At 54.3% G+C, this 24,304-nt stretch overlaps 1 protein-coding gene across 1 annotated transcript in view; it reads left to right on the top strand.

The window, feature by feature from the left end:
* LOC116953266 (ADAMTS-like protein 2) overlaps nucleotides 1-24,304 on the top strand; it is a 96,897-nt gene that overhangs the window by 20,635 nt on the left and 51,958 nt on the right. Inside the window, exons 4-5 of the mRNA XM_076063550.1 lie at nucleotides 5,538-5,640; nucleotides 9,328-9,473. Of these exons, the coding sequence (XP_075919665.1) occupies nucleotides 5,538-5,640; nucleotides 9,328-9,473 (249 nt within the window). The remainder of the gene's footprint in view (nucleotides 1-5,537; nucleotides 5,641-9,327; nucleotides 9,474-24,304) is intronic.

Raw genomic sequence — 24,304 nt, 5'->3', positions numbered from 1 at the left:
TTAACATAGCTATTTCTGTGACCAGTCACAAGCTAATCATTCAGCCATTTCAATGCTAAATTATATGCTAATTCCTTTGTCAAGGCGCTTTGTTCCTCTCACACAGCTTAAAGGCCGTATCTGAACGTGGCTCTTTCACTCCAGCGCTGTCCTACCAGACAGTCTCGCCCCCTTCACCTGATGAAGGCCGCTTGTGTTGTGGCCGAAACGTCGTGAGAATATTATTGTGTTATTTTATTTTATCAATTTATTATTTTATTATCATTCTACGTGACTTTACCGAAAGAACCAAAGAAGATGAATCATTGCAGTCACGAAAGCTTTAAATCGAAGTTTACTACAGTGTTTTAGTACGGAGTATTAGTGGTCTACTACAGTGTTTTAGTACGGATTATTAGTGGTCTACTACAGTGATTTAGTACGGATTATTAGTGGTTTACTACAGTGATTTAGTACGGAGTATTAGTGGTCTACTACAGTGTTTTAGTACGGATTATTAGTGGTCTACTACAGTGTTTTAGTACGGAGTATTAGTGGTCTACTACAGTGTTTTAGTACGGATTATTAGTGGTTTACTACAGTGTTTTAGTACGGATTATTAGTGGTCTACTACAGTGTTTTAGTACGGATTATTAGTGGTTTACTACAGTGTTTTAGTATGGATTATTAGTGGTCTACTACAGTGTTTTAGTACGGATTATTAGTGGTCTACTACAGTGTTTTAGTACGGATTATTAGTGGTTTACTACAGTGTTTTAGTACGGATTATTAGTGGTTTACTACAGTGTTTTAGTACGGATTATTAGTGGTCTACTACAGTGTTTTAGTACGGATTATTAGTGGTCTACTACAGTGTTTTAGTATGGATTATTAGTGGTCTACTACAGTGTTTTAGTACGGATTATTAGTGGTTTACTACAGTGTTTTAGTACGGATTATTAGTGGTCTACTACAGTGTTTTAGTACGGATTATTAGTGGTTTACTACAGTGTTTTAGTACGGATTATTAGTGGTTTACTACAGTGTTTTAGTATGGATTATTAGTGGTCTACTACAGTGTTTTAGTACGGATTATTAGTGGTTTACTACAGTGTTTTAGTACGGATAATTAGTGGTCTACTACAGTGTTTTAGTACGGATTATTAGTGGTCTACTACAGTGTTTTAGTACGGAGTATTAGTGGTCTACTACAGTGTTTTAGTACGGATAATTAGTGGTTTACTACAGTGATTTAGTACGGATTATTAGTGGTCTACTACAGTGTTTTAGTACGGATTATTAGTGGTCTACTGCAGTGTTTTAGTACGGAGTATTAGTGGTTTACTACAGTGTTTTAGTACGGATTATTAGTGGTCTACTACAGTGTTTTAGTACGGAGTATTAGTGGTCTAGTACAGTGATTTAGTACGGAGTATTAGTGGTTTACTACAGTGTTTTAGTACGGAGTATTAGTGGTTTACTACAGTGATTTAGTACGGAGTATTAGTGGTTTACTACAGTGTTTTAGTACGGATTATTAGTGGTCTACTACAGTGTTTTAGTACGGATTATTAGTGGTTTACTACAGTGTTTTAGTACGGATTATTAGTGGTTTACTACAGTGTTTTAGTACGGTTTATTAGTGGTTTACTACAGTGTTTTAGTACGGATTATTAGTGGTCTACTACAGTGTTTTAGTACGGATTATTAGTGGTTTACTACAGTGTTTTAGTACGGATTATTAGTGGTCTACTACAGTGTTTTAGTACGGATAATTAGTGGTCTACTACAGTGTTTTAGTACGGATTATTAGTGGTTTACTACAGTGATTTAGTACGGAGTATTAGTGGTTTACTACAGTGTTTTAGTACGGATTATTAGTGGTCTACTACAGTGTTTTAGTACGGATTATTAGTGGTTTACTACAGTGTTTTAGTACGGATTATTAGTGGTTTACTACAGTGTTTTAGTACGGTTTATTAGTGGTTTACTACAGTGTTTTAGTACGGATTATTAGTGGTCTACTACAGTGTTTTAGTACGATTTATTAGTGGTTTACTACAGTGTTTTAGTACGGATTATTAGTGGTTTACTGCAGTGTTTTAGTACCGATTATTAGTGGTCTACTGCAGTGTTTTACTATGGATTATTAGTGGTCTACTACAGTGTTTTAGTACGGTTTATTAGTGGTTTACTACCGTGTTTTAGTACGGATAATTAGTGGTTTACTACAGTGTTTTAGTACGGATTATTAGTGGTTTACTACAGTGTTTTAGTACGGATTATTAGTGGTCTACTACAGTGTTTTAGTACGGATTATTAGTGGTCTACTACAGTGTTTTAGTACGGATTATTAGTGCCGTTTCAAAACAGGAAAAAAACATTCGTCTTGTTTGTTTGTGTTTCTACGTTGTGATGGAGACTTTGTAGGATGAATGTGGAGATTTATAAGGGCACGGGGTGACCAATAAGCTCTGAATTGGTCTGTAATAAGGTTGGGCACTGGTAAGGGGTTGACAGTGGTTTAGTACTGATTTAAAGCTTTCGTGACTGCAGTAATTCATATTCTTAGCTCTTTCGGTAAAGCCACGTTGAAGGAAAACAATAAAATATGTGTTCCTGGTCGGATATAACATTTTCATGGAGAAATATGAGACTGACGCCATCCAGACTGCCACTCTGCGCCCAACCTTATGTAAGAGGTACGTGGATGACACTTTTGTCATCTGGCCACATGGCCGGCCTGCTCTAGACCAATTCTTTGACCACATCAATTCCATACACCCAGCCATCAGATTTACCATGGAAGTCGAAAAAGATGGCAAGCTACCTTTTTTGGATGTCCTAATTAAAAAGAGACCTGATGGTTTAATGAGCCACCCTGTCTACAGGAAGCTACCCATACGGATGCTTATCTGAAACCGGATTCCCACCACCATCCATCACAGAAGAATTCTCTCATCAAGACTCTGTATCATAGAGCCCAATGCATATCCAACCAGGAACAAATAGGCAGTGAACTCAAGCACGTACACCAAGCTCTTAAGGCTAATGGTTACTCCGACTATACAATCCACAAAGCTATCACTCAAACCATGAAGAAGGACCCTCTTGAGGAGCCTTTCAAAACCATCACTTTACCCTACATTGCGGGGATTATAAAAAAGATCTCCAAAATCTTGAATAAACACAAGATCCAGGTCCGTTTCAACACATTACATAAAATCCGTGATCTGGTTCCGTCTGTAAAAGATGTGATTCCGGACATACAGTACCCTGGTGTCTACAAACTAAGTTGCCTCTGTGGAAGTAGTTACATTGGAGAAACCAAACGCCATGTCTGGGACCGCATTCGTGAACACAAAGCAGACCTTAAACACGGTAGGACCAACATCTCGGCCGTGGCAGATCATTGTTATAATTCAATAGGCTCACATGACATTGACTTTTCCAAGACAGAGGTTCTTTGTAAGCCATCTGGCTACCATGAGAGATTCGTTCATGAGGCTATCCACATATACAAGCACAGAGACAATTTAAACCGAGAAGATGGATTCTGGCTTAGCAATCATTGGAAATATTTGATAAACCATTTCAGGTCTTAATTGATTGTTCACGCTTACAGTGGCTTTCAGACAGCATACATAAATTTTTCGTCTCCCCCCTCCTCTTTTCAGAACATAGATGGACTCGTCCTTCTAAATAAACTGCCAAATCGCTGCGCGTGGCGCTGACGTTTTTTAATAAATAAATACACCGTTTAAAAATAAACAAATTAATGCAAACTGACACACCTGATGACGACCGATTGTGTTATGGTCGAAACGTCGTGAGAATTTTTTATTGTTTTATATATATTTTATTGTTTCCCTTCAACGTGACTTTACCGAAAGAGCTAAGAATATGGTTTAGTACTGTTTAGAAAAGTAGTTTACTAGTGACTCACTAACAGTGGTTAACTAGTGACTCACTAACAGTGGCTTACTAGTGACTCACTAACAGTGGTTTACTAGTGACTCACTAACAGTGGTTTACTAGTGTCTCACTAACAGTGGCTTACTAGTGACTCACTAACAGTGGTTTACTAGTGGCTCACTAACAGTGGTTTACTAGTAACTCACTAACAGTGGTTTACTAGTGACTCACCAACAGTGGTTTACTAGTGACTCACTAACAGTGGCTTACTAGTGACTCACCAACAGTGGTTTACTAGTGACTCACTAACAGTGGCTTACTAGTGACTCGCTAACAGTGGCTTACTAGTGACTCACTAACAGTGGTTTACTAGTAACTCACTAACAGTGGTTTACTAGTGACTCACCAACAGTGGTTTACTAGTGACTCACTAACAGTGGCTTACTAGTGACTCGCTAACAGTGGCTTACTAGTGACTCACTAACAGCGGCTTACTAAGTGACTCACTAACAGTGGTTTACTAGTGACTCACTAACAGTGGTTTACTAGTGACTCACTAACAGTGGTTTACTAGTGACTCACTAACAGTGGTTTACTGGTGACTCACTAACAGTGGTTTACCAGTGGCTCACTAACAGTGGCTTAGTAGTGACTCACTAACAGTGGTTTACTAGTGACTCACTAAGAGTGGCTTACTAGTGACTCACTAACAGTGGTTTACTAGTGACTCACTAACAGTGGTTTACTAGTGACTCACTAACAGTGGCTTACTAGTGACTCACTAACAGTGATTTACTAGTGACTCACTAACAGTGGCTTACTAGTGACTCACTAACAGTGGTTTACTAGTGACTCACTAACAGTGGTTTACTAGTGACTCACTAAGAGTGGCTTACTAGTGACTCACTAACAGTGGTTTACTAGCGACTCACTAACAGTGGTTTACTAGTGACTCACTAACAGCGGCTTACTAGTGACTCACTAACAGTGGCTTACCAGTGGCTCACTAACAGTGGCTTACTAGTGACTCACTAACAGTGGTTTACTAGTGACTCACTAACAGTGGTTTACTAGTGACTCACTAACAGTGGCTTACTAGCGACTCACTAACAGTGGCTTACTAGCGACTCACCAACAGCGGCTTACTAAGTGACTCACTAACAGTGGCTTACTAGTGACTCACTAACAGTGGCTTACCAGTGACTCACCAACAGCGGCTTACTAAGTGACTCACTAACAGTGGCTTACTAGTTACTCACTAACAGTGGCTTACTGGTGACTCACTAACAGCGGCTTACTAAGTGACTCACCGCCGGTGTCTCCATGGAGGAAGAAAGTCGGAGCCAGGAGGCTCCACGATGTTTCTGGGTTTCTGGGACGAGGAGTTGTCCGTTGTTGGACGCCCGCGATGTTTTGCTCAGCCTCCTTCCAGGACCTGAGCGAGATTCTCGAACGGTGACAGCAACAGCAGCAGCGCGATCCCAGCACCCGGGAGTTGAGGGGGGTGAGGGTGGTGGAGCTTGAGCCGGCTGCGAGCTCATCACGTTGCTGAGATTCTTGGTTGACGATCGCTTGGTCGAAGGTCGTGAGCGAGATGGTCGCGTCAACTGCCCCGCCGTGTTCGCCTCTCGATCTCGTTGCAGCCCTGCCCGCCCAACAGCCGCGGATTCCGCGTGGAGCAATGCTCCGTCTTCAACTCCAAACCGTACGACGGCAAATATTTACAGTGGATTCCTTTTTACCCAGGTGACTGCCCGTGCGTGTGGTGTGTGTGGTGTGTAGTGTGTGTGTAGTGTGGGTGTGTGTGGTGTGTGTGGTGTGTGTGGTGTGTGTGTGGTGTGTTTGTGTGTGTAGTGTGTGTGATGTGGTGTGTTTGTGTGTGTATTGTGTGTGATGTGGTGTGTTTGTGTGTAGTGTGTGTGTGATGTGGTGTGTGTGTGATGTGGTGTGTGTGTGGTGTATTTGTGTAGTGTGGGTGTGTGTGTAGTCTGTGTGTGATGTGGTGTGTGTGTGATGTGTTTGTGTAGTGTGGGTGTCGTGTGTGTAGTGTGTGTGTGTGTAGTGTGTGTGTAGTGTGTGGTGTGTGTAGTGTGTGTGTGTAGTGTGGTGTGTGTGTGTGGTCAGAGAATGAGGAGGCTTACCGCAGCCTTCGCTCGGAGGTTCGGAGAGCCGTGAGGCGTTGCAAGGATGGGTGGTGGTCACGGGTTGCTGAGGAGATGGAGTCTACCTCAGTGGCCCGCGATCACAAATCTCTATTTAACTCCATCAAAAAAGTAACCTGCAGCACCACACCTATTACCATCATTAGGGGAAAAAACGGTGATCCAATCTCAGACCCCCAGGAACAGGTTTGCAGATTTGTTGAGCATTTCTGTGAGGTCCTGGGGGAGGGAAAATCCCTCAGCCAGGAAAACATCGTGGCACAAAGTGGGATGACCCTGCTGAGTCTGCAGTGCCTCAAATATTGGAAGAAGTCACCCCCTATGAGTGGCTGGCTGAGGTGCCATCTGTTGAGGAAGTACTGAAGGCGATCCAGAGTCTGAGACCAGGAAAGGCAGCGGTCAGAGATGATCTCCCAAGCGAAATGCTGAGTGAGGGTGGCGTTTGTGCACAGACTGCCCTATATGACATCATAACAACAGTCTGGACCACTGGACGGGTTCCGCAGGATTGGAAAGATTCCCTGGTGGTCCCCCTCTTTAAGAAGGGGGACCGCACAGACTGTAACAACTACAGGGGCATCTCACTCCTCAGTGTGCTGGGAAAGGTCCTGGCAAGGATTATTCAACATCGCCTTGCCAGGCACGCTGAGGAGAGGCTTGTGGAGCCCCAATGCGGTTTCAGGAAAGGGGGGTCCTGCACAGATGCCATATTTTCTGTCCCTCTGCTACAGCAGAGGTATAGGGAATTCCAGCAAGACCTACATCTCTGCTTTATTGACCTGGTCAAGGCCTATGATACCATCAGTAGGCCTGGGCTCTGGGTTGTTCTTCGTGCTTTTGGAGTCCCTGACCCTCTGCTCACGATCATTAAGGACCTTCATGATGGTGAACGGGCCCGGGTGAAACTACGTGGCCTGGAGTCAGAGCCATTCCCTGTACACCTTGGGGTGGGACAGGGATGTCCTCTGGCTCCCACATTATTTAACATCTATTTTGACCACGTAGTTCGTGAAGCCTTCAATAGCTGTACCGGGGGAATCTCTATTTGGTACAGATATAATGGGAGGCTGATCGATGCCCGGGTGCGGTCAAGGGATGGCTCCCTATTGCTCAACCACGTTATGTATGCTGATGATTTGGTAATAGCTGCTCAGTCAGAGGAGGAGTTGGAGACGCTGCTGCTGAGACTGGAGCGTGCCACTAAGAGGTGGGGCCTTACCATCAGCCCCACCAAAACTAAGCACCTGCCTGGGTATTTTGTACCATCGGACACTCCACCCCCACAACTCCCGTTCGGTGATGGGGCAGTTGTGGAGAGAGTGGAGAGTTTCCCATACCTGGGCAGTGTGCTTATGACTGGCTCCAGTTTAACAGCAGAGGTCTCACTCCGAATCAGTCGAGCGGCAATATCTTTTCATCGGTTGCGTAACGCTGTGTGGAAGCTACCTGGTCTGTCGCTCCGCACTAAGCTTCAGGTCTTCTCGGCCACGGTCATTCCCTCCGTTCTCTACGCTTGCGAAACGTGGACCCCCCTAATGGAACATCTTCGCCGGTTAGAAACATTTAGGCTGGCCTGCCTACGATCCATCCTGGGTTTAACCAGGCTGGATTGTGTGAGGAGCTCACAAATCCTTGAAAGATCTGGGCAAGGTCCCATTGGTGAGCTCCTCCGGCGGGCAAGGCTGCGATGGCTGGGTCATGTAGCCCGCATGCCCAGCCACCGCATGCCGAAACAGCTTTTGTTCGGCCGGATTGAGGGGGCAAAGCGGGCGCCGCACGGGCTAGAGAAGAGATGGAGTGATGTGGTACAGGAGGACGTGGAGCTGAGTGGACTTGCCGATGACTGGTACCAGCGGTGTCAAGATCGGCCTCTGTGGAGGAGGCTCGTGAAGGATGCTACTGGGCAGTTGGAGGTAGTCGCCCTCCAACAACAACGGAGGGCGGAGGGGCGACGCTCACAACAACGAGCGGAGCGCCGGGTGGCTAAAGCACAGCAGGTTGGCACAGTAGGGGGCACAGGTGGTGCATCAGCCAGTCATCTCAGTCAGTCGACCCGTGGCACCTGGGTCTGCCCCGTGACCTCCTGCCAGCGGGCGTTCGACACTTCACGTGGCCTCAGGGTGCACATAGCCTGGCACAAGCGTCGTGGTGACGTCACCGCCACTTAGTGGCGAATGGCGGTTGTTGTTGTTGTTGTGGTGTGTGTGTAGTGTGGTGTGTGTGTGGTGTGTGTAGTGTGGTGTGTGTGGTGTGTGTGTGGTGTGTGTGTAGTGTGGTGTGTGTGTAGTGTGTGTGTGTAGTGTGGTGTGTGTGTGGTGTGTTTGTGGTGTGCGTGTGGGGTGTGGTGTGTGTGTAGTGTGGTGTGTGTTTGTGGTGTGTGTGTGTAGTGTGTGTGTGGTGTGTTTGTGTGTAGTGTGGTATGTGTGTGGTGTGTGTGTGTAGTGTGGTGTGTGTGGTGTGTTTGTGGTGTGTGTGTGTAGTGTGTGTGTGGTGTGTTTGTGTGTAGTGTGGTATGTGTGTGGTGTGGTGTGTGTGTGTAGTGTGGTGTGTGTGGTGTGTTTGTGTGGTGTGTGTGTGTGTGTAGTGTGTGTGTGGTGTGTTTGTGTGTAGTGTGGTATGTGTGTGGTGTGTGTGTAATGTGGTGTGTGTAGTGTGGTGTGTGTGTAATGTGGTGTGTGTAATGTGGTGTGTGTGTGTGTAGTGTGGTGTGTGTAGTGTGGTGTGTGTGTAATGTGGTGTGTGTAGTGTGGTGTGTGTGTGGTGTGTGGGGTGTGGGACGCGGTGGCGTAGCGGTGAGCGCTATGCTGCTCTACGAACCCGGCGACCAGAGTTCGATTTCCGCTCAATGCCAGCACCGGTGACGATTATCTGAACCGGCCATGGGCCTCCGCTAGGTCCACTCGGCCTGAAATGAGTACCCGGTGCGGTGTGTAAACATCGCCACTGGGGAGACAAAGGCGGCCGGGCGTGGTGCTGGCCACCCACCCCCTCGCGTGCCACAGTGCCGAACTTCACAGGTGCTGCTCGCTAACGGCACTTGCCCCAACAGCCTGTTGAAGGCTACACGGGTGGAATCTTTGTCTCTACGTGACGCATCTGTGAGCGAGCACTCGCTCGCTCGCAGCGCTGGACTCCTGCAGCAGGTCAGCTCAGGCGACACGCCGGCGCGATGGGATGGGGGGGGACCCTCCTCGTCTTCGTTTCAAAGTCTCACGGCGCCCTCCCGCCCGCGTCCGCTTTATCGCTCCGTGCCGCCGTCTCCCGCGCGCAGACGACTACATCAACATCTCGAACAAGCCGTGCGACCTGCAGTGCACCACGGCCAACGGGGAGAGGCAGCTCATCACGAGGGCGCGGGACGGCACGTCGTGCAAGGACAGGAACTTCCGCGGCGTCTGCATCGCCGGGAAGTGCGAGGTGGGGGCCCGCCGGCACGGACACTCCCTCGTCCAGTTTGATTTCACGAGCGCAGCCTCGCACCGGCGGCGAAGTTTTTTAAAAGTCAAAGCGTATTTCGCGTGTTCGTTTTACCCAGGCGAGGCCCGCCCGAGCTACGGGAGGCTCTGTCTTTGTTTCAGAAGCGACCCGGCCACCGCAGACGATTAGCCCAACGAAGTGGCTTGTCGACGTCACGTGGACATTTTACAGCCGCAGACAAATGCTCTAAAACGCGTCGATAGCCGTCCCCAACGCGGAGGGAGGAAAAACCCGGAGACAAAATCCACGCGGCCGCACCGGGTCACGTGACCCACACCGGGTCACGTGACACACACCGGGTCACGTGACACACACCGGGTCACGTGACACACACCGGGTCACGTGACACACACCGGTGACCCGCACGGCGCGAAGAGTCCCGCCACCGGCAGTGGATTCACGACGCAGGGAGGTCGCGGGAAGGTCGCTGGAGGGTCGTGGGAAGGTCACGGGAAGGTCGCTGGAGGGTCGCTGGAGGGTCGCGGGAAGGTCGCGGGAAGGTCGCGGGAAGGTCGCGGGAAGGTGGCGGGAAGGTCGCGGGAAGGTGGCGGGAAGGTCGCGGGAAGGTCGCGGGGAGGTCGCAGGAAGGTCGCGGGAAGGCTCACGCGGCAGAGCCTCAGGCAGGTTTCTTCTGCCGAGCAATCCGGGAGGTTGTCGTGGATCGGGCGGCACGCGAGGTGCAGCAGTCGACCGGCTTCCTACGGCCGTTAGGGGAGTGGAGTGTCGCTGTGATGACGACGTTTGGGGAGTGGAGTGGCGCTGTGATGACGACGTTTGGGGAGTGTCGCTGTGATGACGACGTTTGGGGAGTGGAGTGGCGCTGTGATGACGACGTTTGGGGAGTGGAGTGGCGCTGTGATGACGACGTTTGGGGAGTGTCGCTGTGATGACGACGTTTGGGGAGTGGAGTGGCGCTGTGATGACGACGTTTGGGGAGTGTCGCTGTGATGACGACGTTGTAGAGTGGAGTGTCGCTGTGAAGACGACGTTGGGGAGTAGAGTGTCGCTGTGATGACGACGTTGGGGAGTGGAGTGGCGCTGTGATGACGACGTTTGGGGAGTGGAGTGGCGCTGTGATGACGACGTTTGGGGAGTGTCGCTGTGATGACGACGTTTGGGGAGTGGAGTGGCGCAGTGATGACGACGTTGGGGAGTGGAGTGTCGCTGTGATGACGACGTTGGGGAGTGGAGTGGCGCTGTGATGACGACGTTTGGGGAGTGGAGTGGCGCTGTGATGACGACGTTTGGGGAGTGTCGCTGTGATGACGACGTTTGGGGAGTGGAGTGGCGCAGTGATGACGACGTTTGGGGAGTGGAGTGGCGATGTGATGACGACGTTTGGGGAGTGTCGCTGTGATGACGACGTTTGGGGAGTGGAGTGGCGCTGTGATGACGACGTTTGGGGAGTGTCGCTGTGATGACGACGTTGTAGAGTGGAGTGTCGCTGTGAAGACGACGTTGGGGAGTGGAGTGTCGCTGTGATGACGACGTTGGGGAGTGGAGTGGCGCTGTGATGACGACGTTTGGGGAGTGGAGTGGCGCTGTGATGACGACGTTTGGGGAGTGTCGCTGTGATGACGACGTTGTGGAGTGGAGTGTCGCTGTGATGACGACGTTGGGGAGTGGAGTGTCGCTGTGATGACGATGTTGGGGAGTGGAGTGTCGCTGTGATGACGACGTTTGGGGAGTGGAGTGTCGCTGTGATGACGACGTTGGGGAGTGGAGTGTCGCTGTGATGACGCCGTTTGGGGAGTGGATTGTCGCTGTGATGACGACGTTGGGGAGTGTCGCTGTGATGACGACGTTGGGGAGTGGAGTGTCGCTGTGATGACGACGTTTGGGGAGTGTCGCTGTGATGACGCCGTTTGGGGAGTGGAGTGTCGCTGTGATGACGACGTTGGGGAGTGTCGCTGTGATGACGACGTTTGGGGAGTGGAGTTTCGCTGTGATGACGTTGGGGAGTGGAGTGTCGCTGCGATGACGACGTTGGGGAGTGGAGTGTCGCTGCGATGACGACGTTGGGGAGTGGAGTGTCGCTGTGATGACGACGTTAGGGGAGTGGAGTGTCGCTGCGATGACGACGTTGGGGAGTGGAGTGTCGCTGCGATGACGACGTTGGGGAGTGGAGTGTCGCTGTGATGACGACGTTAGGGGAGTGGAGTGTCGCTGCGATGACGACGTTGGGGAGTGGAGTGTCGCTGCGATGACGACGTTGGGGAGTGGAGTGTCGCTGTGATGACGACGTTAGGGGAGTGGAGTGTCGCTGCGATGACGACGTTTGGGGAGTGGAGTGTCGCTGTGATGACGACGTTGGGGAGTGGAGTGTCGCTGCGATGATGACGTTGGGGAGTGGAGTGTCGCTGCGATGACGACGTTGGGGAGTGGAGTGTCGCTGTGATGACGACGTTAGGGGAGTGGAGTGTCGCTGCGATTACGACGTTGGGGAGTGGAGTGTCGCTGCGATGACGACGTTGGGGAGTGGAGTGTCGCTGCGATGACGACGTTGGGGAGTGGAGTGTCGCTGCGATGACGACGTTGGGGAGTGGAGTGTCGCTGCGATGACGACGTTAGGGGAGTGGAGTGTCGCTGCGATGACGACGTTGGGGAGTGGAGTGTCGCTGCGATGACGACGTTGGGGAGTGGAGTGTCGCTGTGATGACGACGTTGGGGAGTGGAGTGTCGCTGCGATGACGACGTTGGGGAGTGGAGTGTCGCTGTGATGACGACGTTAGGGGAGTGGAGTGTCGCTGCGATGACGACGTTGGGGAGTGGAGTGTCGCTGCGATGACGACGTTAGGGGAGTGGAGTGTCGCTGCGATGACGACGTTGGGGAGTGGAGTGTCGCTGTGATGACGACGTTGGGGAGTGGAGTGTCGCTGTGATGACGACGTTTGGGGAGTGGAGTGTCGCTGTGATGACGACGTTTGGGGAGTGTCGCTGTGATGACGACGTTTGGGGAGTGGAGTGTCGCTGTGATGACGACGTTGGGGAGTGTCGCTGTGATGACGACGTTTGGGGAGTGGAGTGTCGCTGTGATGACGCCGTTTGGGGAGTGGAGTGTCGCTGTGATGACGACGTTGGAGGGTGTCGCTGTGATGACGACGTTGGGGAGTCGAGTGTCGCTGTGATGACGACGTTTGGGGAGTGTCGCTGTGATGACGACGTTTGGGGAGTGTCGCTGTGATGACGACGTTGTGGAGTGGAGTGTCGCTGTGATGACGACGTTGGGGAGTGGAGTGTCGCTGTGATGACGACGTTTGGGGAGTGGAGTGTCGCTGTGATGACGACGTTGGGGAGTGGAGTGTCGCTGTGATGACGACGTTTGGGGAGTGTCGCTGTGATGACGCCGTTTGGGGAGTGGAGTGTCGCTGTGATGACGACGTTGGGGAGTGTCGCTGTGATGACGCCGTTTGGGGAGTGGAGTGTCGCTGTGATGACGACGTTGGGGAGTGTCGCTGTGATGATGACGTTAGGGGAGTGGAGTTTCGCTGTGATGACGACGTTAGGGGAGTGGAGTGTCGCTGTGATGACGACGTTGGGGAGTGGAGTGTCGCTGTGATGACGACGTTTGGGGAGTGGAGTGTCGCTGTGATGACGACGTTGGGGAGTGGAGTGTCGCTGTGATGACGACGTTGGGGAGTGTCGCTGTGATGACGCCGTTTGGGGAGTGGAGTGTCGCTGTGATGACGACGTTGGGGAGTGGAGTGTCGCTGTGATGACGACGTTTGGGGAGTGTCGCTGTGATGATGCCGTTTGGGGAGTGGAGTGTCGCTGTGATGACGACGTTTGGGGAGTGTCGCTGTGATGACGACGTTGTGGAGTGGAGTGTCGTTGTGATGACGACGTTGGGGAGTGGAGTGTCGCTGTGATGACGATGTTGGGGAGTGGAGTGTCGCTGTGATGACGACGTTTGGGGAGTGGAGTGTCGTTGTGATGACGACGTTGGGGAGTGGAGTGTCGCTGTGATGACGCCGTTTGGGGAGTGGAGTGTAGCTGTGATGACGACGTTGGGGAGTGTCGCTGTGATGACGACGTTGGGGAGTGGAGTGTCGCTGTGATGACGACGTTTGGGGAGTGTCGCTGTGATGACGCCGTTTGGGGAGTGGAGTGTCGCTGTGATGACGACGTTGGGGAGTGTCGCTGTGATGACGACGTTAGGGGAGTGGAGTGTCGCTGTGATGACGACGTTGGGGAGTGTCGCTGTGATGACGACGTTAGGGGAGTGGAGTGTCGCTGTGATGACGACGTTTGGGGAGTGTCGCTGTGATGACGACGTTGTAGAGTGGAGTGTCGCTGTGAAGACGACGTTGGGGAGTGGAGTGTCGCTGTGATGACGACGTTGGGGAGTGGAGTGGCGCTGTGATGACGACGTTTGGGGAGTGGAGTGGCGCTGTGATGACGACGTTTGGGGAGTGTCGCTGTGATGACGACGTTGTGGAGTGGAGTGTCGCTGTGATGACGACGTTGGGGAGTGGAGTGTCGCTGTGATGACGATGTTGGGGAGTGGAGTGTCGCTGTGATGACGACGTTTGGGGAGTGGAGTGTCGCTGTGATGACGACGTTGGGGAGTGTCGCTGTGATGACGACGTTTGGGGAGTGGAGTGTCGCTGTGATGACGCCGTTTGGGGAGTGGAGTGTCGCTGTGATGACGACGTTGGAGGGTGTCGCTGTGATGACGACGTTGGGGAGTCGAGTGTCGCTGTGATGACGACGTTTGGGGAGTGTCGCTGTGATGACGACGTTTGGGGAGTGTCGCTGTGATGACGACGTTGTGGAGTGGAGTGTCGCTGTGATGACGACGTTGGGGAGTGGAGTGTCGCTGTGATGACGACGTTTGGGGAGTGGAGTGTCGCTGTGATGACGACGTTGGGGAGTGGAGTGTCGCTGTGATGACGACGTTTGGGGAGTGTCGCTGTGATGACGCCGTTTGGGGAGTGGAGTGTCGCTGTGATGACGACGTTGGGGAGTGTCGCTGTGATGACGCCGTTTGGGGAGTGGAGTGTCGCTGTGATGACGACGTTGGGGAGTGTCGCTGTGATGATGACGTTAGGGGAGTGGAGTTTCGCTGTGATGACGACGTTAGGGGAGTGGAGTGTCGCTGTGATGACGACGTTGGGGAGTGGAGTGTCGCTGTGATGACGACGTTTGGGGAGTGGAGTGTCGCTGTGATGACGACGTTGGGGAGTGGAGTGTCGCTGTGATGACGACGTTGGGGAGTGTCGCTGTGATGACGCCGTTTGGGGAGTGGAGTGTCGCTGTGATGACGACGTTGGGGAGTGGAGTGTCGCTGTGATGACGACGTTTGGGGAGTGTCGCTGTGATGATGCCGTTTGGGGAGTGGAGTGTCGCTGTGATGACGACGTTTGGGGAGTGTCGCTGTGATGACGACGTTGTGGAGTGGAGTGTCGTTGTGATGACGACGTTGGGGAGTGGAGTGTCGCTGTGATGACGATGTTGGGGAGTGGAGTGTCGCTGTGATGACGACGTTTGGGGAGTGGAGTGTCGTTGTGATGACGACGTTGGGGAGTGGAGTGTCGCTGTGATGACGCCGTTTGGGGAGTGGAGTGTAGCTGTGATGACGACGTTGGGGAGTGTCGCTGTGATGACGACGTTGGGGAGTGGAGTGTCGCTGTGATGACGACGTTTGGGGAGTGTCGCTGTGATGACGCCGTTTGGGGAGTGGAGTGTCGCTGTGATGACGACGTTGGGGAGTGTCGCTGTGATGACGACGTTAGGGGAGTGGAGTGTCGCTGTGATGACGACGTTGGGGAGTGTCGCTGTGATGACGACGTTAGGGGAGTGGAGTGTCGCTGTGATGACGACGTTTGGGGAGTGTCGCTGTGATGACGACGTTGTAGAGTGGAGTGTCGCTGTGAAGACGACGTTGGGGAGTGGAGTGTCGCTGTGATGACGACGTTGGGGAGTGGAGTGGCGCTGTGATGACGACGTTTGGGGAGTGGAGTGGCGCTGTGATGACGACGTTTGGGGAGTGTCGCTGTGATGACGACGTTGTGGAGTGGAGTGTCGCTGTGATGACGACGTTGGGGAGTGGAGTGTCGCTGTGATGACGATGTTGGGGAGTGGAGTGTCGCTGTGATGACGACGTTTGGGGAGTGGAGTGTCGCTGTGATGACGACGTTGGGGAGTGGAGTGTCGCTGTGATGACGCCGTTTGGGGAGTGGAGTGTCGCTGTGATGATGACGTTGGGGAGTGTCGCTGTGATGACGACGTTGTAGAGTGGAGTGTCGCTGTGAAGACGACGTTGGGGAGTGGAGTGTCGCTGTGATGACGACGTTGGGGAGTGGAGTGGCGCTGTGATGACGACGTTTGGGGAGTGGAGTGGCGCTGTGATGACGACGTTTGGGGAGTGTCGCTGTGATGACGACGTTGTGGAGTGGAGTGTCGCTGTGATGACGACGTTGGGGAGTGGAGTGTCGCTGTGATGACGATGTTGGGGAGTGGAGTGTCGCTGTGATGACGACGTTTGGGGAGTGGAGTGTCGCTGTGATGACGACGTTGGGGAGTGGAGTGTCGCTGTGATGACGCCGTTTGGGGAGTGGATTGTCGCTGTGATGACGACGTTGGGGAGTGTCGCTGTGATGACGACGTTGGGGAGTGGAGTGTCGCTGTGATGACGACGTTTGGGGAGTGTCGCTGTGATGACGCCGTTTGGGGAGTGGAGTGTCGCTGTGATGACGACGTTGGGGAGTGTCGCTGTGATGACGACGTTTGGGGAGTGGAGTTTCGCTGTGATGACGCCGTTTGGGGACTGGAGTGTCGCTGTGATGACGACGTTGGGGAGTGGAGTGTCGCTGCGATGACGACGTTGGGGAGTGGAGTGTCGCTGCGATGACGACGTTGGGGAGTGGAGTGTCGCTGTGATGACGACGTTAGGGGAGTGGAGTGTCGCTGCGATGACGACGTTGGGGAGTGGAGTGTCGCTGCGATGACGACGTTGGGGAGTGGAGTGTCGCTGTGATGACGACGTTAGGGGAGTGGAGTGTCGCTGCGATGACGACGTTGGGGAGTGGAGTGTCGCTGCGATGACGACGTTGGGGAGTGGAGTGTCGCTGTGATGACGACGTTAGGGGAGTGGAGTGTCGCTGCGATGACGACGTTTGGGGAGTGGAGTGTCGCTGTGATGACGACGTTGGGGAGTGGAGTGTCGCTGCGATGATGACGTTGGGGAGTGGAGTGTCGCTGCGATGACGACGTTGGGGAGTGGAGTGTCGCTGTGATGACGACGTTAGGGGAGTGGAGTGTCGCTGCGATTACGACGTTGGGGAGTGGAGTGTCGCTGCGATGACGACGTTGGGGAGTGGAGTGTCGCTGCGATGACGACGTTGGGGAGTGGAGTGTCGCTGCGATGACGACGTTGGGGAGTGGAGTGTCGCTGCGATGACGACGTTAGGGGAGTGGAGTGTCGCTGCGATGACGACGTTGGGGAGTGGAGTGTCGCTGCGATGACGACGTTGGGGAGTGGAGTGTCGCTGTGATGACGACGTTGGGGAGTGGAGTGTCGCTGCGATGACGACGTTGGGGAGTGGAGTGTCGCTGTGATGACGACGTTAGGGGAGTGGAGTGTCGCTGCGATGACGACGTTGGGGAGTGGAGTGTCGCTGCGATGACGACGTTAGGGGAGTGGAGTGTCGCTGCGATGACGACGTTGGGGAGTGGAGTGTCGCTGTGATGACGTTGGGGAGTGGAATGTCGCTGTGATGACGACGTTTGGGGAGTGGAGTGTCGCTGTGATGACGACGTTTGGGGAGTGTCGCTGTGATGACGACGTTTGGGGAGTGGAGTGTCGCTGTGATGACGACGTTGGGGAGTGTCGCTGTGATGACGACGTTTGGGGAGTGGAGTGTCGCTGTGATGACGCCGTTTGGGGAGTGGAGTGTCGCTGTGATGACGACGTTGGAGGGTGTCGCTGTGATGACGACGTTGGGGAGTCGAGTGTCGCTGTGATGACGACGTTTGGGGAGTGTCGCTGTGATGACGACGTTTGGGGAGTGTCGCTGTGATGACGACGTTGTGGAGTGGAGTGTCGCTGTGATGACGACGTTGGGGAGTGGAGTGTCGCTGTGATGACGACGTTTGGGGAGTGGAGTGTCGCTGTGATGACGACGTTGGGGAGTGGAGTGTCGCTGTGATGACGACGTTTGGGGAGTGTCGCTGTGATGACGCCGTTTGGGGAGTGGAGTGTCGCTGTGATGACGACGTTGGGGAGTGTCGCTGTGATGACGCCGTTTGGGGAGTGGAGTGTCGCTGTGATGACGACGTTGGGGAGTGTCGCTGTGATGATGACGTTAGGGGAGTGGAGTTTCGCTGTGATGACGACGTTAGGGGAGTGGAGTGTCGCTGTGATGACGACGTTGGGGAGTGGAGTGTCGCTGTGATGACGACGTTTGGGGAGTGGAGTGTCGCTGTGATGACGACGTTGGGGAGTGGAGTGTCGCTGTGATGACGACGTTGGGGAGTGTCGCTGTGATGACGCCGTTTGGGGAGTGGAGTGTCGCTGTGATGACGACGTTGGGGAGTGGAGTGTCGCTGTGATGACGACGTTTGGGGAGTGTCGCTGTGATGATGCCGTTTGGGGAGTGGAGTGTCGCTGTGATGACGACGTTTGGGGAGTGTCGCTGTGATGACGACGTTGTGGAGTGGAGTGTCGCTGTGATGACGACGTTGGGGAGTGGAGTGTCGCTGTGATGACGATGTTGGGGAGTGGAGTGTCGCTGTGATGACGACGTTTGGGGAGTGGAGTGTCGCTGTGATGACGACGTTGGGGAGTGGAGTGTCGCTGTGATGACGCCGTTTGGGGAGTGGAGTGTAGCTGTGATGACGACGTTGGGGAGTGTCGCTGTGATGACGACGTTGGGGAGTGGAGTGTCGCTGTGATGACGACGTTTGGGGAGTGTCGCTGTGATGACGCCGTTTGGGGAGTGGAGTGTCGCTGTGATGACGACGTTGGGGAGTGTCGCTGTGATGACGACGTTAGGGGAGTGGAGTGTCGCTGTGATTACGACGTTGGGGAGTGTCGCTGTGATGACGACGTTAGGGGAGTGGAGTGTCGCTGTGATGACGACGTTTGGGGAGTGTCGCTGTGATGACGACGTTGTAGAGTGGAGTGTCGCTGTGAAGACGACGTTGGGGAGTGGAGTGTCGCTGTGATGACGACGTTGGGGAGTGGAGTGGCGCTGTGATGACGACGTTTGGGGAGTGGAGTGGCGCTGTGATGACGACGTTTGGGGAGTGTCGCTGTGATGACGACGTTGTGGAGTGGAGTGTCGCTGTGATGACGACGTTGGGGAGTGGAGTGTCGCTGTGATGACGATGTTGGGGAGTGGAGTGTCGCTGTGATGACGACGTTTGGGGAGTGGAGTGTCGCTGTGATGACGACGTTGGGGAGTGGAGTGTCGCTGTGATGACGCCGTTTGGGGAGTGGAGTGTCGCTGTGATGATGACGTTGGGGAGTGTCGCTGTGATGACGACGTTGGGGAGTGGAGTGTCGCTGTGATGACGACGTTTGGGGAGTGTCGCTGTGATGACGCCGTTTGGGGAGTGGAGTGTCGCTGTGATGACGACGTTGGGGAGTGTCGCTGTGATGACGACGTTTGGGGAGTGGAGTTTCGCTGTGATGACGCCGTTTGGGGACTGGAGTGTCGCTGTGATGACGACGTTGGGGAGTGGAGTGTCGCTGCGATGACGACGTTGGGGAGTGGAGTGTCGCTGCGATGACGACGTTGGGGAGTGGAGTGTCGCTGTGATGACGACGTTAGGGGAGTGGAGTGTCGCTGCGATGACGACGTTGGGGAGTGGAGTGTCGCTGCGATGACGACGTTGGGGAGTGGAGTGTCGCTGTGATGACGACGTTAGGGGAGTGGAGTGTCGCTGCGATGACGACGTTTGGGGAGTGGAGTGTCGCTGCGATGACGACGTTGGGGAGTGGAGTGTCGCTGCGATTACGACGTTGGGGAGTGGAGTGTCGCTGCGATGACGACGTTGGGGAGTGGAGTGTCGCTGCGATGACGACGTTGGGGAGTGGAGTGTCGCTGTGATGATGACGTTTGGGGAGTGGAGTGTCGCTGTGATGACGACGTTAGGGGAGTGGAGTGTCGCTGTGATGACGACGTTTGGGGAGTGGAGTGTCGCTGTGATGACGACGTTAGGGGAGTGGAGTGTCGCTGCGATGACGACGTTAGGGGAGTGGAGTGTCGCTGCGATGACGACGTTGGGGAGTGAAGTGTCGCTGCGATGACGACGTTAGGGGAGTGGAGTGTCGCTGCGATGACGACGTTAGGGGAGTGGAGTGTCGCTGCGATGACGACGTTGGGGAGTGGAGTGTCGCTGTGATGACGACGTTCGGGGAGTGGAGTTTCGCTGTGATGACGTTGGGGAGTGGAGTGTCGCTGCGATGACGACGTTGGGGAGTGGAGTGTCACTGCGATGACGACGTTGGGGAGTGGAGTGTCGCTGTGATGACGACGTTAGGGGAGTGGAGTGTCGCTGCGATGACGACGTTGGGGAGTGGAGTGTCGCTGCGATGACGACGTTGGGGAGTGGAGTGTCGCTGTGATGACGACGTTAGGGGAGTGGAGTGTCGCTGCGATGACGACGTTGGGGAGTGGAGTGTCGCTGCGATGACGACGTTGGGGAGTGGAGTGTCGCTGTGATGACGACGTTAGGGGAGTGGAGTGTCGCTGCGATGACGACGTTTGGGGAGTGGAGTGTCGCTGTGATGACGACGTTGGGGAGTGGAGTGTCGCTGCGATGATGACGTTGGGGAGTGGAGTGTCGCTGCGATGACGACGTTGGGGAGTGGAGTGTCGCTGTGATGACGACGTTAGGGGAGTGGAGTGTCGCTGCGATTACGACGTTGGGGAGTGGAGTGTCGCTGCGATGACGACGTTGGGGAGTGGAGTGTCGCTGCGATGACGACGTTGGGGAGTGGAGTGTCGCTGCGATGACGACGTTGGGGAGTGGAGTGTCGCTGCGATGACGACGTTAGGGGAGTGGAGTGTCGCTGCGATGACGACGTTGGGGAGTGGAGTGTCGCTGCGATGACGACGTTGGGGAGTGGAGTGTCGCTGTGATGACGACGTTGGGGAGTGGAGTGTCGCTGCGATGACGACGTTGGGGAGTGGAGTGTCGCTGTGATGACGACGTTAGGGGAGTGGAGTGTCGCTGCGATGACGACGTTGGGGAGTGGAGTGTCGCTGCGATGACGACGTTAGGGGAGTGGAGTGTCGCTGCGATGACGACGTTGGGGAGTGGAGTGTCGCTGTGATGACGACGTTGGGGAGTGGAGTGTCGCTGTGATGACGACGTTTGGGGAGTGGAGTGTCGCTGTGATGACGACGTTTGGGGAGTGTCGCTGTGATGACGACGTTTGGGGAGTGGAGTGTCGCTGTGATGACGACGTTGGGGAGTGTCGCTGTGATGACGACGTTTGGGGAGTGGAGTGTCGCTGTGATGACGCCGTTTGGGGAGTGGAGTGTCGCTGTGATGACGACGTTGGAGGGTGTCGCTGTGATGACGACGTTGGGGAGTCGAGTGTCGCTGTGATGACGACGTTTGGGGAGTGTCGCTGTGATGACGACGTTTGGGGAGTGTCGCTGTGATGACGACGTTGTGGAGTGGAGTGTCGCTGTGATGACGACGTTGGGGAGTGGAGTGTCGCTGTGATGACGACGTTTGGGGAGTGGAGTGTCGCTGTGATGACGACGTTGGGGAGTGGAGTGTCGCTGTGATGACGACGTTTGGGGAGTGTCGCTGTGATGACGCCGTTTGGGGAGTGGAGTGTCGCTGTGATGACGACGTTGGGGAGTGTCGCTGTGATGACGCCGTTTGGGGAGTGGAGTGTCGCTGTGATGACGACGTTGGGGAGTGTCGCTGTGATGATGACGTTAGGGGAGTGGAGTTTCGCTGTGATGACGACGTTAGGGGAGTGGAGTGTCGCTGTGATGACGACGTTGGGGAGTGGAGTGTCGCTGTGATGACGACGTTTGGGGAGTGGAGTGTCGCTGTGATGACGACGTTGGGGAGTGGAGTGTCGCTGTGATGACGACGTTGGGGAGTGTCGCTGTGATGACGCCGTTTGGGGAGTGGAGTGTCGCTGTGATGACGACGTTGGGGAGTGGAGTGTCACTGTGATGACGACGTTTGGGGAGTGTCGCTGTGATGATGCCGTTTGGGGAGTGGAGTGTCGCTGTGATGACGACGTTTGGGGAGTGTCGCTGTGATGACGACGTTGTGGAGTGGAGTGTCGCTGTGATGACGACGTTGGGGAGTGGAGTGTCGCTGTGATGACGATGTTGGGGAGTGGAGTGTCGCTGTGATGACGACGTTTGGGGAGTGGAGTGTCGTTGTGATGACGACGTTGGGGAGTGGAGTGTCGCTGTGATGACGCCGTTTGGGGAGTGGAGTGTAGCTGTGATGACGACGTTGGGGAGTGTCGCTGTGATGACGACGTTGGGGAGTGGAGTGTCGCTGTGATGACGACGTTTGGGGAGTGTCGCTGTGATGACGCCGTTTGGGGAGTGTCGCTGTGATGACGCCGTTTGGGGAGTGGAGTGTCGCTGTGATGACGACGTTGGGGAGTGTCGCTGTGATGACGACGTTAGGGGAGTGGAGTGTCGCTGTGATGACGACGTTGGGGAGTGTCGCTGTGATGACGACGTTAGGGGAGTGGAGTGTCGCTGTGATGACGACGTTTGGGGAGTGTCGCTGTGATGACGACGTTGTAGAGTGGAGTGTCGCTGTGAAGACGACGTTGGGGAGTGGAGTGTCGCTGTGATGACGACGTTGGGGAGTGGAGTGGCGCTGTGATGACGACGTTTGGGGAGTGGAGTGGCGCTGTGATGACGACGTTTGGGGAGTGTCGCTGTGATGACGACGTTGTGGAGTGGAGTGTCGCTGTGATGACGACGTTGGGGAGTGGAGTGTCGCTGTGATGACGATGTTGGGGAGTGGAGTGTCGCTGTGATGACGACGTTTGGGGAGTGGAGTGTCGCTGTGATGACGACGTTGGGGAGTGGAGTGTCGCTGTGATGACGCCGTTTGGGGAGTGGAGTGTCGCTGTGATGATGACGTTGGGGAGTGTCGCTGTGATGACGACGTTGTAGAGTGGAGTGTCGCTGTGAAGACGACGTTGGGGAGTGGAGTGTCGCTGTGATGACGACGTTGGGGAGTGGAGTGGCGCTGTGATGACGACGTTTGGGGAGTGGAGTGGCGCTGTGATGACGACGTTTGGGGAGTGTCGCTGTGATGACGACGTTGTGGAGTGGAGTGTCGCTGTGATGACGACGTTGGGGAGTGGAGTGTCGCTGTGATGACGATGTTGGGGAGTGGAGTGTCGCTGTGATGACGACGTTTGCGGAGTGGAGTGTCGCTGTGATGACGACGTTGGGGAGTGGAGTGTCGCTGTGATGACGCCGTTTGGGGAGTGGATTGTCGCTGTGATGACGACGTTGGGGAGTGTCGCTGTGATGACGACGTTGGGGAGTGGAGTGTCGCTGTGATGACGACGTTTGGGGAGTGTCGCTGTGATGACGCCGTTTGGGGAGTGGAGTGTCGCTGTGATGACGACGTTGGGGAGTGTCGCTGTGATGACGACGTTTGGGGAGTGGAGTTTCGCTGTGATGACGCCGTTTGGGGACTGGAGTGTCGCTGTGATGACGACGTTGGGGAGTGGAGTGTCGCTGCGATGACGACGTTGGGGAGTGGAGTGTCGCTGCGATGACGACGTTGGGGAGTGGAGTGTCGCTGTGATGACGACGTTAGGGGAGTGGAGTGTCGCTGCGATGACGACGTTGGGGAGTGGAGTGTCGCTGCGATGACGACGTTGGGGAGTGGAGTGTCGCTGTGATGACGACGTTAGGGGAGTGGAGTGTCGCTGCGATGACGACGTTGGGGAGTGGAGTGTCGCTGCGATGACGACGTTGGGGAGTGGAGTGTCGCTGTGATGACGACGTTAGGGGAGTGGAGTGTCGCTGCGATGACGACGTTTGGGGAGTGGAGTGTCGCTGTGATGACGACGTTGGGGAGTGGAGTGTCGCTGCGATGATGACGTTGGGGAGTGGAGTGTCGCTGCGATGACGACGTTGGGGAGTGGAGTGTCGCTGTGATGACGACGTTAGGGGAGTGGAGTGTCGCTGCGATTACGACGTTGGGGAGTGGAGTGTCGCTGCGATGACGACGTTGGGGAGTGGAGTGTCGCTGCGATGACGACGTTGGGGAGTGGAGTGTCGCTGCGATGACGACGTTGGGGAGTGGAGTGTCGCTGCGATGACGACGTTAGGGGAGTGGAGTGTCGCTGCGATGACGACGTTGGGGAGTGGAGTGTCGCTGCGATGACGACGTTGGGGAGTGGAGTGTCGCTGTGATGACGACGTTGGGGAGTGGAGTGTCGCTGCGATGACGACGTTGGGGAGTGGAGTGTCGCTGTGATGACGACGTTAGGGGAGTGGAGTGTCGCTGCGATGACGACGTTGGGGAGTGGAGTGTCGCTGCGATGACGACGTTAGGGGAGTGGAGTGTCGCTGCGATGACGACGTTGGGGAGTGGAGTGTCGCTGTGATGACGTTGGGGAGTGGAGTGTCGCTGTGATGACGACGTTTGGGGAGTGGAGTGTCGCTGTGATGACGACGTTTGGGGAGTGTCGCTGTGATGACGACGTTTGGGGAGTGGAGTGTCGCTGTGATGACGACGTTGGGGAGTGTCGCTGTGATGACGACGTTTGGGGAGTGGAGTGTCGCTGTGATGACGCCGTTTGG

This window comes from Petromyzon marinus, unplaced genomic scaffold, assembly GCF_048934315.1.
Source record: "Petromyzon marinus isolate PM22_M1 ecotype Great Lakes invasive population unplaced genomic scaffold, UKy_Petmar_22M1.pri1.0 PM_Scaffold_149, whole genome shotgun sequence".
NCBI lineage: Eukaryota > Metazoa > Chordata > Hyperoartia > Petromyzontiformes > Petromyzontidae > Petromyzon > Petromyzon marinus.
Note: the sequence above shows the minus strand (reverse complement) of the source record. Positions and strands in the feature narration are given on the sequence as shown.